This window comes from Equus quagga, chromosome 14 (genome assembly GCF_021613505.1).
Source record: "Equus quagga isolate Etosha38 chromosome 14, UCLA_HA_Equagga_1.0, whole genome shotgun sequence".
NCBI classification, from domain to species: domain Eukaryota; kingdom Metazoa; phylum Chordata; class Mammalia; order Perissodactyla; family Equidae; genus Equus; species Equus quagga.
The window spans coordinates 94390249-94405059 of NC_060280.1; the positions used below are offsets into that span (position 1 = coordinate 94390249).

Consider the following 14811-nt stretch of genomic DNA (forward strand, 5'->3'; position numbering starts at 1 on the left):
TCCTCTTCAAGTAGCCTCATGATTCTTAATTTCATCACATCTGCAAAGTCCCTTTTGCTGGGTGAGGCACCCTATTCCCAGGTTCTGGGGGTTTAGGACGTGGACATCTTGGGGGGCCTGTTATTCCGCCTGCCATGGAGGAGGTGGTCAGGGAAGGCTTCTCGGAGGAGGTGACTGTTGCGTTGAGACCTGAGCGAAATCCACACACAAGCCCATGGATTCTCTCTGACCTCCAGGGCCTGGCTGCTTTGCCCCCTCCCCAGAGAAATCTTCCCAGACAAACTCATGTCCCGTTTGTGTCCACCCACAGTGGGACTCACATCGGGGCAGCTTTGGAGGAGCGTGGGTGAGCCAGTCTGCTGAACTGAAGGGATCCCACTGTCCCATCCCCGGCAGGACCCCCGCCCCCCCAACCCCAACTCCCCCAGCCCCGGTCTCTTCCTCTGGTCCAGCCCTGACCCATCCAAGGGAGCGAGGCTTCCCTGTCTATTTGTCGTGCTGTATCCTCTCCTCTCAGGAAGGGAGGAAGCGTCTTGACCCCAATGACAATGATCCTTCTCTAATGAAATAAAAAATATCTCACATTCACAGTTCACAAAGCTGGCACTGTAGTCTAAGGAGGGGAACATCCCCATTTCACACATCGAGAAACTGAGGCTCAGAGAGGCAAAGTCACTTGTCCAAGGCCGCCCAGCAACTCGGCAGCAGCAAACCCAGGCCAGTCGGGTCCCATCCACCCTTGAGTGGCAGCAGTGGGGGGAGGATGTCAAGGACCCAGCCCCCTCTTTGGTGGGGGGAGCTGGGCAGACCCCACTACTTGCCCGGGGTCACAGAGGCCGTGGCGGGAAGACTCCAGTCACTCAAGTCCCCATAGTCGGTGAGGTCCTGAGCAGCCACCTGGATGCAGTACCTGGCTTTGGGCCTCACAGCCCGGAGGGTGAAGGATGTGGCTTCGATGGGCCCCACCTGAGAGCAGACAGAGGGCGGGGTCAGCGGGGACCAGGAGGCCGGGAGGGGCCGCCATGCGCAGCCCCCTCCACGTCAGGTTCCCCCTGATCCCCGCCTGTATGGCCTTCCCTGCTTGGCCCCGGAGCCGCCTCCTCCAGGAGTCCTTCCTGGACCACACCAGCCCCTTGGGATGTCTCAGCGGTGAGCCGCCACTCACCAGGACTGCCATCCCCAACAGCCCCGTCCTGACTCTGGACCCCCGACCACCCCCTTCTCCACGTCCCCCACTCAGGGCCTCTCTCCCGGCCCTAGATCATCGCAGGCCCAGGCACCCACAACCAGGGACCACTCCCGTAGCCCGGAGGCCATTCACCCTGCCCCCGCCTTTCCCACGGAAACGCCCGCCTCCCACCCTGCTTCTCCTCCACCGGGCCCTCCTTTCCTTCCGGGTCCCCATCCTCCTCAGGATGTCCCAGTCCAGCCCCCACAGGCAGCGCCCTAACCCCAGGTCTCAGTAGCTCCCTTCCCTGCTCCACCCGAGCTGTCCCCATAGCAGCCGGACGTGGCTCTTGAAGTTTCAAATTTAGATGAATTAATCGTTGCACAGCTTTGCAACACACTCTCACGCCCTTTAAAACGGTGCGTTTTCTGGCCTGCGAGTTCTATCTCAATTTAACAATTGCAATTTTTTAAATTAAGGGACACTAAATAAAATTTGAAAGCTGATTCATCGGCCACCTGCCACATTGCAATCGCTGGGCAGTCACGCTTGGCCGGTGGCTACCATTTTGGACATGCGGATGCAGAATATTTCCGCTGTCGCAGAAAGTTCTAGAGACGGGCTGCAGAAGGCTAAACTCTGCAGACTCGGCTCTTCATCCCGGCATCTGAGGCTGCCCAGGACACAGCTGACTTTCCCAGACGCTCCCTGGCTCCCTAACTTTATGGTTTCTTTTTTTTAAGAATTTTAAAGAATATATGTTGTTTTCAATCGAGGCAAAATTCACATCGCATAAAATTAACCATTCTGAAGTGGACAATTCAATGGCATTAGGGTATTCCCAATGTCTACCTAGTTCTAGAACATTCCATCACCCCAAAGAAGCCCCGTCCCCATCAGCATCACCCCCAGCCCACCCCCAGCCCCTGGCCCCCACGAGCCCGCTCTCTGTCTGTGGATCTGCCTGTTCTGGACGTTTCCCGTCCATGGGGTCACACGCCGTGTGTCCTTCTGTGTCTGCTTCTCTCCCTGAGCGTCGTGTGTGCAGGTCCGTCCACGTGCGGCTGTGTCAGGGCCTCGCTCCTTTTCACAGCTGTGTAATATTCCAGCGTGTGGCTGGACCATGTTGTGTTTATCTATTCCCCTGTGGATGGACACTTGGGTGGTTTCCACCCTTCGGCTGCTGTGAGCCATGCTGCTGTGGCCACGTGTGCACAGGCATTTGTCTGAGTCCCTGTTTCCGCTTCCCCAGGAGTGGCATTGCCAGCTGCCTTTACGTTGCACACGAGCAACCGGAAGCTGCGTTCGAAGCCCCAGAACACCTCTGCACACGCTGTTCCCTCTGCCAGGAACCGCGCTCTCCGGCCTCCCCTCATCCCGCTCACCTGGCGGAAGCGGGCGGACCCGTGACGCTTGTAGCGGATTCGGTACTTGAGGGAGAAGATCTCCGGGAGGGGCCAGGACTGGGGAGGCTCCCACTGCACCCACAGCCGCTGCCCTGGGAGGGGGCTCAGGCGCACACCTCTCGGAGGGTCTGGTTTGACTGATGGACAAGCAGGGGGCAGGATCAGCGGACAGCAGGCTCATTCATTCATTCATTCATTCAACAACCAACAAATATTACAGAGAGTCTTCTGAGTGTCCACCAATGTCCTGGACCCTGGGACGCAGCAGTGACCGATACGACCCAACCCCCATCCTCTGGGAGCTCAGTTCATCCGGGCAGAAGACAAGACAGAAGAAGCAAAGCGGGAGGTCACAAACAGTGGGGGAAAGTTCGAGAGTGCAAGGAGGGGAGTGGGTCGCAGTGTTTTTCTGTCATAATTCACATGCCACAAGGTCATCCTTTCAAAATGGACAGTTCAGTGGTTTTTGGTAAATTCACAGGGTTGTGCAACCATCACCACTGTTTAATCCAGAACATTCCATCACCCCAAAACGAAACCCCATCCCCATCAGCATCACCCCCACCCCTCCCCAGCCCCTGGCCCCCACGAGCCCGCTCTCTGTCTGTGGATCTGCCTGTTCTGGACGTTTCGCGTCCATGGGGTCACACGCCGTGTGCCCTTCTGTGTCTGCTTCTCTCCCTGAGCGTCGTGTGTGCAGGTCCGTCCACGTGTGGCTGTGTCAGGGCCTCGCTCCTTTTCACGGCTGCGTAATATTCCAGCATGTGGCTGGACCACGCTGTGTGAATCCATCACCCGCTGATGGGCATTTGGTTGTTTCCACATTTTGGTTACCGTGAATAACGTTGCTATGAACATTCGTGTAACCATTTTTGTGGACATGCTGTCATCTCTCTTAGGCACATACCCGGAACTGGAATTGCTGGGTTATATGATGACTTGTGTTTAACTCATGGACAGCCACACTGTTTTTTAGCAACCACCAGCAACATATGAGGGTTTGGAATTTTCACTAACGTGTGTGGGGAGGCCTCACTGAGGAGAAGCTGTCAGAGGAGAGAAGTGAAGGAGGTGAGGGAGCAACTCAGACAGAGATCTGGGAGAATAGCATCCCAGGCAGAGGGCACAGCCCATACAAAGGCCCTGGGGCAGGCCTGGGCCTGGCGTGTGGGAGGAAAAGTGAGGAAGCCCGAGTGGCTGGAGCAGAGGGAGGAGGGGGAGAGAGGGAGGAGGGAGGGCAGGGAGGGGATGAGGCAGGTCATGCGGGGCCTGGGGGGCGCGGGGAGGACTCAGCTTCTCCCCCAAGGAAGGGGGAGCCTGGAGGGCTGCAGGCAGAGGAGGGCAGGACCGACTCAGGGGCTCCCTGGTGCCCTCTGGTGGCCGCTTCAGGGAGGACAGACTGTGGGGGCGACGGCAGGAGCTGGGGACCACGGGTGGAGGTGATGACGGGGCTGGACCAAGTGGGGACTCAACAGGATCCAGGACGGATGGACAGCCCTGTGTGACAGGTAGGAGGTGGGGGCGGTGAGAGAGAGAGCCAGGAGCAGGAGCAAGCTGGTGGCCCTCCGCCCCCACCCCCAGCACCCCACTTACTGATGTGCTCCGGGACAAAGGGCACAAAGCTGCTGCTGACGCCCCAGGGGTGGACGGCCGTGACGTTGAGCACGTAAGGCACCATGGAGAACATCTGGATGTCCGGGACGGTGCAGCTGGTGGCCTCTGGCGCGGGCTGCAGGCAGGGCCAGCTCTCCCCGTGGGCGGCCACACCGAGCCTGGACACAGGGTGGGCGCTGTGAGGGCCTGTGCCCTGGACCCCGAGTGGGAACAGCAGCCAAGAAGCCGCTGGCCGGGGTCCTGCTCGTGGCTCTGTGACCCTGGGGGAGGCGCTTGCCCCCACATGACAGAGCCTGGAGGACCAGAGTCGGGGGTAACGCATCACGGGAGATGCCAGGGCTCCAGAGGCTAAAGTTTCTGGAATGGCAGCATTCCAGCCTTAGAATTCCAACATTCACGGACTCTGGAATCTGGAATAATGGGACTCTAATTTTCTCCATTTCTGAGGCCCCGAGATTTCTGACTTCAGAGAGTCGAGCTCAGCACCATCCACAGAAACTTTCCACGACCATCAAAACGTTGTTTCTGCGTTGGATGTAGCAGCTGCCAGCTGCGTGTGGCTCTCGGGCCCTTGAAACGTGGCTCGTGCAACTGAGCGTGACTTTTGCACTTAATTTATTTTATCCAACCTAAATGTCACCTTTCTGGCTATCAGAAAACTTGGATAAATTCTCCAGAGCAAATCGATTGTGCGGATCTATTTCTCCAACCTTAAATTTTAGGAAATCTAATCAGAGACCGAGTTTCCGGGCGAAAGCGTACCGTCTGAATTGAAATGTGCCACATGCGTAAAACACACAGGGAATTTTGAAGACTTAGTATAAAAGGGAGAATATAAGATAGCTCATTAATTTTTAAAATATTGATGACATGTGGACGTGATAACAGTTTAGATATTCAGATTCAATGATAGTAACTCCTATTATAAATTTAAATATAGAAATCGTAGATAAGCATGGGAAGTTACGTTACACTCAGTCGTACTCAAGGATAAATATTTCTGGATAGGTAGATGTTTAAATAAAATATTAAAATGAACGTCACCCATTTCTTTTAACTTTTTTAACGTGGCTTCTAGAAAGTTCTAAACAACTCACATGGCATGCAGTATGTATTTTAGGAAGTGTGTTTCTACTGGACGGCACCACTCTAGACCTCTGAGGGTTTCGGTTCATGCTGAGTCTGCGGGTGTCCTGATTCTAGGGGGTCGGCCAGAGTGTCGGGGTCCCCAGGAAGCCCCCCAGCTCTCTGACCTGTACGTGGCAATGAACGACGTGGGCGTGGTGGAGTTTGCAGCAGGTGGCAGCGTCCAGGAGCAATCCACGGCGATGGGGTACCTAGAAGCCCAGCAACGCACCCTGGGCTGGCCCGGAGCTGCGCGATCCCGAGGCGGGGGAAGGGGCAGGATGGTGAGTTTCTGATTTACCCCAGATCGCAACGCCCTACTGTGTGCTAGCCCCCGCCCGGCTGCCAGCCAAGGCCAGGCACACAGTAGGTGCCTAATAAAGGTTTGTGGAGTGAATGAAAGGCACCTCCATTGTCTCTCACCCCCACTACAACCCACCAAGGCAGGACTCTGAGCCCATCTCCAGGTGGGGAAACTGAGGCTTAAGGAAACAAGGAGGGGACCTGGGGGGCGGGGGACCCCGGTGGGAGGGAGGTATTTTATTGTGTCTCCTCTTTGCAATAGTTTTGTTTTGAAGCATGTGAAATGAATGCATGCAATTAAAATTTCTTTCTACCCATCATCTATCTATCTATCATCTGTGTCTATCATCTATCTGTTTATCTACCCACACATCCATCTCCCTGTCTATCATCCTTCTATCTTTCCAAGCTGTGGCTTCCTGGTGTCACTGGGGGCAGGCCTCTTTCTCTCTGGGCCTCAGTTTCCCCATCCATGCAATGCAATGGTAACCCACTCCCACCCATGAGCATACAGTAGGTGTGTGAGCTCCCACCCTGCTCGAGAATGCTCCCTGGCAGACAAAGTCCAGTCCCCAGATAAGGTCCCTCTGCCCAGGCCCCTCAGCCCCCGGGGGCCCCACACACCTTCTGTCCCACGGCAGAGCGAGCAGCCGGCCCAAAGGGCGAGGGCCAGGAGAAGTCTCAGGGCCATGGCTCCGGCGGACTGCGTCCTCAGAGACTCTCGAGGTTCAGGCAGGGGACTCAGGACCTGCCTCGGGGGAAGCCCAGCCCCTGGTCAAGGCCCCCCACGTCCCCTCCCTGGGTCTGACTCACTGGTTGAGCAGCCCCTGGTCCCTTCGCTGGCCACCCCCCCCGCGCAGGCGTGGAAGGCCCCGAGGGTGGGGGCGGGGAGAGGAGGCCACGAAAGAGAGAAGTGGGGACCCCGTGGCCTTTCCCAGAACAGCCTGTCCGTCAGTCCTTCCTTCCGGCTGCAGCGAGGAGGGGAAACCCCGGGGAGGGGGACGATGACATAGAGAAAGAGAAGGGGACAGCCAGCAGCGGGACCGAGAGAGACAGAGACGGAGAGAGAGAGAGAGATAGAGACAAGAGGGAGACAGAGATGAGAGAGACAGGGAGAGAGAGAGACAGAGATAGAGACAGAGACAGATGTAGAGAGAGATACAATAGAGAGACAAGAGAGAGACAGACATAGAGAGAGAGAGGAAGAGATAGAGAGACAGTGAGATAGAGATATAGAGAGACAGAGAGACAGGGAGAGACGGAGAGAGACAAATAGAGACAGGGAGAGAGAGAGAGACAGAGAGAGACAGAGATAGAGACACAGAGACAAGAGAGAGACAGAGATAGAGACAGGGAGAGAGAGATGAGAGATGGAGAGAGAGACAGATGGACAAAGAGGGAGGGGTAGAGACCGAGACCCAGAGACAGAGAAATGAAGGGACCAGAGATATGCAGGCACGACCACACAGCCGCCCGGTCACTCACCGGCCGCAGCGACGGGGACCCACCCTGGCCAGCCGCCCTCCACACTCCAAGCCCCGCCAGGTCGTGTGCCAGTCCTGCACGCCCAAGGAAACCCCCAGGGACGGGCTGGACGGGCGGGGGGATCACGGCGCGCTCCCCTCCCCCCGGAGCCGGGAAGAGCCCGGAACTGCCAGGGGATTTCGGGGGATTCGCCCAGGGGCCGGCCGGGCTCAAGGGGAGAAATGAGGCAGCCTCACATGCATGCTCGCTCGGATCCTGTCTTCCCTGGATGCTGGGATTTCCTGCGCATCAGGAACTTTCTGGTGCCCACTTTGGCTTTGTAAATATTTGCATTAACACGGTCTTCGTCTTGGAGACAGGGCTCTGGGCTCTGCAGGTGCGTACCTCAGTCTCCCCACCCTAGTCCCTAATCCCCGTGCCGGGCCACCCCCGCCCCTCCTGGCAGTGGGACACACGCGCATTCTGTGCTCCTTGAGCTTTTATTGCTGTCATTCCTGGGGTGGCACCAGACGTGGGAGGGGGCCTCACAGCTTCTCCGGTGGGGGCAGGGGCGCACGGTCAGGGCCAGGGTCTAGGCTGACCCGTGCGGGCAGGGCCCAGTGGGGTGGAGGAGACGGCCGGGACAGTCAGGAAGGGGCCCAGGCTGGTCTCCCAGGGCAGAGGGTCTGTGTGTGACGCCCCGTGCGGGGCCTGGCGGGCGGGGCGGGGCCGTCAGAGCTCTGAGGCTCAGCGGCCCTGAGCCTGAAGCCGCTGCATCTGTAGGATCTGACTCAGAATCCGCTGCACATCTGCGTCCATCTGACCCTGGGGTGCGGGGAGCACAGAGAGAGAGCCTGTCCGGTCCTGTTCCGGCTTCTCCATTCCCCGCCCTCCCCACCGGGAGGCCACGAATCTCCCCCCACCGAGCCCAGCCTCCCACTGCACAGATGGGGAAACTGAGGCCCAGAGAGCAGCTGTGGTATGCCCGGAGCTGGGAGTGACTCACCTGAATGGCGTACAGGAGGTGGCTCCTATACAAAGCCACCACGGCACTGTGGCCCCTGGCAGCCTCCTGTGGGGAGAGGGGCATGCTCAGAAAAGCAGGACCCCCCCCCAAGACACCTTTGCACCCCGAGCCCCTATTTTGATGGCACGCACCAGCGCGACGATGCCGGTTGCTAAAATATTGCAATATTTCCCTTCCATGCCTGGCACACGTCCCCCAGGCCCCTGCCTGCCTGTCACTCCTCTGGGGTCCCCGCCCCTGTGCCCCACGAAGCTCTCACCTCCAGCTGCTGCTGAAGACCCTTCACCTGGGCACGGAGGGCCTCCACCTCCGGGGTGCCCGGGGCTGCCGGCTGCTCCTTCAGCGCCTCCTTCAGACTGAACACTTCCTTGGAGAGCTCTGTGATCTGGGGTGGGGGCGGAGGAATGTCAGCAGGGCTGGGGACCTCTCCAAGGTGGCGGCAGCAGCAGCAGCCACGTGCAAGGGGCCGAGGCCGAGGGACAGAGGTTTGCAAGGAAACTCACATCCCTGAGGCTCGCCAAGTGGGGCTGAGAATGGTTTTCACATTTTTAGACGGTTTGGGGGTGGGAGTGGGGGAGGGGGAGTCAAAAGTCGAATGACATCTTGGGACAGGTGGAAATTAAGTTAAATCCACATTTCTGTCCTTGAACATAACATGTGGTTGGCGCCAGGCCACGCCCACTCATTTACATATCACCTAGCGGCCGCGTTCAGAACTTATTTACATGCCTGGCCACGCCCGCTCATTTGCATGCATGGCCATGCCCGCTTTCAGAGCTGAGCACAGGCAGTCTGCCCCGCAGGGCCGAAAACGCCCATCCATTTACATACCTGGCCACGCCCGCTCATTTACATGCCTAGCCACGCCCGCTCATTTACATGCATGGCCACGCCCGCTTTTAGAGCTGAGCACAGGCCGTCTGCCCCGCAGGGCCGAAAACGCCGCCTGGCCGACCCTTTACAGAGAAAGCAGGTGGATGCTGTGACATCCCCCTCTTGGAGTCCCTGGAAAGTGGAGGCTGACGGGACAGGAGGGCTGCAAGCAGCCCCGGGGGGATCAGGCAGCCGTGGGATTCTGTCCCTCTGGATCCCCCCTTTCTTGCAGGAGATCCTGGGAAGATCACCTAACCTCTCTGGGCCTCAGTTTCCTGATCTGTCAAGTAGGGAGCAACACAGTCCTCACCTCAGTAGGTTACTGTGACTCTGAACAGAGATTCAGTTCAAACTGTGCCTGGCAGACAGCAGGCACTCAATAAATGCTGAGCTTTGTTATTATTACTAGAGATCGGAGGTTCTGAGCCAGGAGCCATTCTGCTCCCCGCCCCCCCAGGGGACACCAGGCGAAATCTGGAGACATCTGTGGCTGTCACACTGGGGGAGATCCTGGTGTCAAGTGGGTGGTGGTCAGGAATGCTGCTCAACCCCCCACAGTGCCCAGGGCAGCCCCCTAGAGAATGACCCGACCCCAATGTCAGCAGTGCCAGAGGGAGGAACCCTGCTACAAATAAACCATAATCTCTACCACAATTGCATTTTCATTTTACAGAGGTGGAAACTGGGGCTCAGAGAGGTCAAGTGACTTGTCCAAGGTCACACAGGAGCCAGGGCTGGGTGACTTAGAGCTAACACAGCCGGGACTCCGGGGGTTCACATCCATTGTCCAGTGACATGCTGGGTGACTTTGAGCCACTCACTTCGCCTCTCAGGGTCTCGGTTTGCCCATCCGGAAGATGGGGATAAGAATGCTTTCTGGCTCTTAGGGTTGCTGGGAGATTAAAAGGGACAAGATGTGAAAAACTCTCCACTCAATAAGCAGAGGCCGCTGTGAATCACCATCATTACTATTTAAGGACAGAACTTGGGAACTGGCTGAACCATTGCATGGCTGTGTGACCTTGGGCAAGTGGCTTCACTTCTCTGTGCCTCAGTTTCCTCAAATGGGGATAAAAAAAATAAGTGTTAATTTGTGTTAAAGGCACAGCCCGGGGCCTGGCATGCAGTAGACACTCAATAAACATCACTGGGGTTATAATTAGGATTTGGAAGAGTAGCCTGGGTGTGAATTGTCCCCTTCCTTCTCTGTGCCTCAGTTTCCCATCTGGAAAATGCACTGATTTCCCAAGACCCTTTCCATTGGGAACTCTTGGATTCTCCCCAACCTCTGCTGAGTGGGGGCCCCCCGATGGAGCGCAGGAAAAGTGGACCCACCTTCTTGTCCTTCTCCTTGGCCCTGTCTAGAGCCTCCTGGGCATGGCTCTGGGCCTGGCGTGCCTGCTCCACCTCGGTCTGGAGCCCCCGCAGCTGCTGCTCTGCCACAGCCAGCTGGGCCTCGGCTGCGTGCCGCTCGCTCTTCATGAACAGGGCCTCCCGCTGGACCTGTGGCCCAAGCCCATGTGTGACCCTGAGGACATTAGGACTTCAAAGACACCTGCTGACCCTCTATTTTGACGTAAGGACATTCAAACCCATTTTGACCTCAAGGAGTTTGATTTGGAGGAACTTCTGGATTCCCCTGGACACTGTGAATATTCTGACTCTGCCAAGTACCTCTGACCTGCTAGCTGTGTGACCTTAGACAAGTGACTTAACCTCTCTGTGCCTCAGTTTCCTCATATGTAAAATGGCCCCTGCTTCACAGGGTGGTTGTGAGGATAAGACGAGCAGATACATGGAATATGCTTAGAATAGTGTGTGCTGACACGGTAAGGGCTAGATTTGAGATGGTGATATTATTATTATTATTTATTATTATCATCATCATCACTAGTGTTCTTTTCTCTGCCAGTGGTGTGAAAGTTCATAGGTTTCTTACACAATGAAAGAAAAACAGAAGAATTTGGATGAAAAGCAAACAAATGTCCAAACGTTGATGACTGCATTTTTCACAAAAATACCAAGATCACAGCAATGTTAGATCTGCAAAAATGGATCCCTGGGGGAACACTGGCCTTTATAGAAATAATAGCTTCAGGAAAAAATGGATAATAATAATAATTAGATGTTCCATTAGGACAGATTGGCTACACTCTAACACTCTAGGAAGTAGACTAAGGGTTTATCTGGTTTCAAAGAGCGTGTTCTTGGAAAAAGAGTAATCCAGCTGCCATTTATTGATCACTTGTACCATCACTGCCGTAAGTAATTTATATAAATTAGACCACTTAATTTTCATGGGAGGATTAGAAACTATGATTATCAACATCATCCGGGTAAGTAAACAGGAGCTCAGAGAGGAAAATGCTTTCCTGACAACAAGTACATTACAGAAGTCACAGAGGTACCTCCTTATTCATATATCTGTTAAAACAGCTGCCAGGTTTGGAGGGATTTTGGTTTTTAAGAAAAAAAATAGGCTCAAAAAGTCCAGTATCAGGCCCTAATATATCACCTTACACCCGTTAGAATGGCAAAAATATCCAAAACCAAGAGTGACAAATGTTGGAGAGGCTGTGGAGAAAAAACCCTCATACACTGTTGGGGGGAATGCAAACTGGTGCAGCCACTATGGAAAACAGTATGGAGATTTCTCAAAAAGTTAAAAATAGAAATACCTTATGACCCAGCCATCCCACTACTGGGTATCTATCCTAAGAACCTGAAATCAGCAATTCCAAGAGTCCCATGCATCCCTATGTTCATCGCAGCATTATTTACAATAGACAAGACGTGGAACCAACCTAAGTGCCCAGCAACTGATGATTGGATAAAGAAGATGTGGTATATATATATATACAATGGAATACTACTCAGCCATAAAAAAGGACAAAATCGTCCCATTCACAACAACATGGATGGATCCTGAAGGTATTATGTTAAGTGAAATAGGCCAGACAGAGAAAGACAAACTCTATATGACTCCACTCATAGGTGGAAGTTAACATATAGACAAGGAGAACTGATCGGTGGTTACCAGGGAAAAGCGGGGCGGTGAGGGGAGGGCACAAAGGGGGAAGTGGTGTACCTACAACACGACTAACAATAATGTACAACTGAAATTTCACAAGGTTGTAAACTATCATAATCTTAATAAAAAAAAAAAGGTCCAGTATCAGGGACAAAAAAATATCCCCTAGGTTTAAAAAAAGCCAAAAACTGGGGCTGGCCCGGTGGCACAGCGATTAAGTGAGCACGTTCTGCTTCGGTGGCCCAGGGTTCATGGGTTCAGATCCCAGGTATGGACACAGCACCACTTGGCACGCCATGCTGTGGTAGGCGTCCCACATATAAAGTAGAGAAAGATAGGCATGGATGTGAGCTCAGGGCCAGTCTTCCTCAGCAAAAAGAAGAGGAGGATTGGCAGCAGCTGTTAGGTCAGAGCTGATCTTCCTCAGAAAAAGAAAAGAAAAGAAAAGAAAATACAAGTCGAAACAGCCAGGAGGTCAGAATGGCTGCAGGTCAAAGGGCCACCTGGACACAGTGGCAGGGTCAAGCGTCTGTAAGATTGAAACCGATGGGGTGGGAACATGCCACAGTTGTGGGGTCAGAACGCCACCGAGTGGCCGCTGGGGGGGCCGGGTGGGCTGCGGCCATGCTCACCTGGAAGACCTCAGCGCTGGTCTTCTCGTGGCGGCGGCCCAGCTCCTCCAGCTGCCCCTCCAGCCGGGCCACCTCGGCCTGCAGCGCGCCCACCACGCGATCGTGGTCCAAGCGGGCCACGCTGCCCACGCGCTCCCGCTCCAGCTCCGCCCGCAGCCGGGCGGCCTCCTTGCCCGTGGCCACCACCTCCTGCTCCAGGCTGGCCGCCCGGCCGCGCAACTCCAGGGCCTCCTCCTGCAGCCGGTGGTGCTCGGAGGCCGGCACAGCCGACTGGCGCAGGGCCTCCGAGGCCTCGCGCAGCTCCGCCAGGCCCCGCCGGGCCTCCTCGCAGGCCGCGGACAGTTCCACGGCCCGGGCCTCAGCCTCATCCCGCGCTCGGCCCAGCTCGGCGGCCGCTGCCCGCTGCTGCTCCCCGGCAGCCGTGGCAGTGGCCAGCTGCTTCCGCAGCGCCTCCAGCTCCCGGCTCTGCTCCAGCCTCACCTCCTCCCGCTGGGCCAGCTCGGCCCGCAGCCCCCGGGCCTCCTCCTCGGCCAGCAGCCGGCCGGCCCGGGCCTCATCCAGCCAGGCCGCGGTGGCCTCCAGCTCCCGGAGGCGGGAGTCGCGGGCTTGGAGGTCCTCCCGAGCCTGCTCCAAGGCTGCCCGCAGCTGGACCATGTCGCTGCTGCTGGCCACGCCGATGGCACCACCCTCAGCCTCGCGCACCTGCTCGCGCAGCCGGCCCGCCTCGGCCTCCGCGGCCTCGCACTTGCCACGGGCGGCCTCCAGCTCGGTGGCGGCCTCCCGCTCCCGCTGCCGGAGTGCCTCCTCCAAGGCACGAATCCTGGTCTCCAGCTCGGCCTGGAGCTTTTCCGAGGCCTCAGCAGCCCCCGGGTGTAGGACAGAGCCCGCGGCCTCCGCTCCCATGGCCTCCGGATCCGTGGCCTCCACTCCCGTGGCCTCCATGTCCGTGGTCTCCGTGCCCATGAGCTCTGCCTCCACAGCACCCACTTCACCAGGCTTCATTTTTGGTTCCTCTGCTTTCGTGGTTGCGGCCTCGACTCCAGTGGCTTTTGTTTCTGGGTTTCCTCCTCCTTCTAGAGCGTTCGTTTCTGTGACCTCAGCCTCCATGGCCTTGATTTCCAAGCTCTCAGCTCCCACGCCCTCTGTTCCTGTGGCCTCGACATCCGTGGCTTTTGTTTCTGTGGCCTTGGCCCCCGTGGGTGTTGCTTCCATGGTTTCGACTCCCGCAGCCTCCTCCTCTGTGCTCTCAGGTCCGTTAACCTTGGTTTCTGGAGCCACCGTCCCATTAAGCTGTGTTTCCGTTGGCCCATTTCTGGTGGTCTTGGCTCCCAGGCCCTCGCCCTCCCCGGGGGCCGCGTCCTCTTCTCCAGGGGCCTCCCGCGCCCCCTGCTCCTCCAGAGCCCGCAGGGCCTCGGCGTGCTGCCTGCGGAGCTGGTCCAACTCAGCCCGGAGAGAGTCATAGAGGGCCAGAGGGATGACCTCGGCCGAACCATTCGCATCCATCTCATCTTTCTCGAAGTTCTCCAGGATCTGGTGGCGGGGTGGGGAGGGGGGAGTCAGGCGAGAGCTGATGTGACCACGAGGGGAGCCACTTTCCCCGCCCACAGACTCAGCCACGTACTCACCCGAACCCCCAGGTAACAATCCCTCGGGTCCTCAGAGCTGTCCCCACCCCACTCTCCCAGGCCTCAGTTTGCCCACCTGGACCTTCTCCATCAGCTCCTGGTTCTCTCTCCTGAGGGCGGCCACCTGCTCCTGAAGCGAGGCCAAGAGCTCCTGGGCTGACGGGCTTAGCCGCTTGGAGAGCAGGGCCTCGGCCCCTGATGGGGGGCACAGAGTCAGGCCCCAGGGTCCCGGGCCACAGGGGATGGGAGCTGGGGGTCTGGAGCCGTGGGTCAGGACCCCGAGGGCAGGCAGGCTCAGGCAAGTGGAAGAAACACGGAGGCGGGCCAAGCTTCCTCCCAGCTTCAAACTCCTTACTGCCTGGGGGTCAAGGCTCCATCACCCAGGGCCCCAGACACAGGCAGGTGGGGGTGTGTGGGGCGGGGACCGCATCTGGGGCTTACCCAGAAAGTCGGGCAGCTCGCCCTCCTCATCCTGCAGGGTGGCCACGTCATAGCTGGTGTTCTCCCGTTCATTCTAGGGGTGAGGCCAAGGTCTGGCTCGGG

The 14811-nt window shown here is 57.0% G+C and overlaps 2 protein-coding genes across 2 annotated transcripts in view; both read right to left on the reverse strand.

The window, feature by feature from the left end:
- Positions 1-535: 535 nt before the first annotated feature.
- On the reverse strand, positions 536-6390 carry EBI3 (Epstein-Barr virus induced 3). Its single transcript, XM_046684577.1, has 5 exons — positions 6241-6390; positions 5442-5562; positions 4168-4346; positions 2554-2711; positions 536-966 (listed from the first exon to the last, which is right to left on the reverse strand). Exons 1-5 carry the CDS (start codon positions 6305-6307, stop codon positions 814-816), a joined length of 678 nt encoding a protein of 225 aa, XP_046540533.1. The 5' UTR covers positions 6308-6390; the 3' UTR covers positions 536-813.
- Positions 6391-7755: 1365 nt separating this feature from the next.
- The window catches only part of ANKRD24 (ankyrin repeat domain 24), a 25478-nt gene continuing 18422 nt past the window's right edge, over positions 7756-14811 (reverse strand). Inside the window, exons 15-21 of the mRNA XM_046638320.1 lie at positions 14710-14782; positions 14345-14463; positions 12644-14173; positions 10316-10483; positions 8367-8492; positions 8087-8152; positions 7756-7905 (exon numbers count right to left, since the gene is read on the reverse strand). Coding sequence (XP_046494276.1) covers positions 7828-7905; positions 8087-8152; positions 8367-8492; positions 10316-10483; positions 12644-14173; positions 14345-14463; positions 14710-14782 — 2160 coding nt within the window. The 3' untranslated portion in view covers positions 7756-7827. The remainder of the gene's footprint in view (positions 7906-8086; positions 8153-8366; positions 8493-10315; positions 10484-12643; positions 14174-14344; positions 14464-14709; positions 14783-14811) is intronic.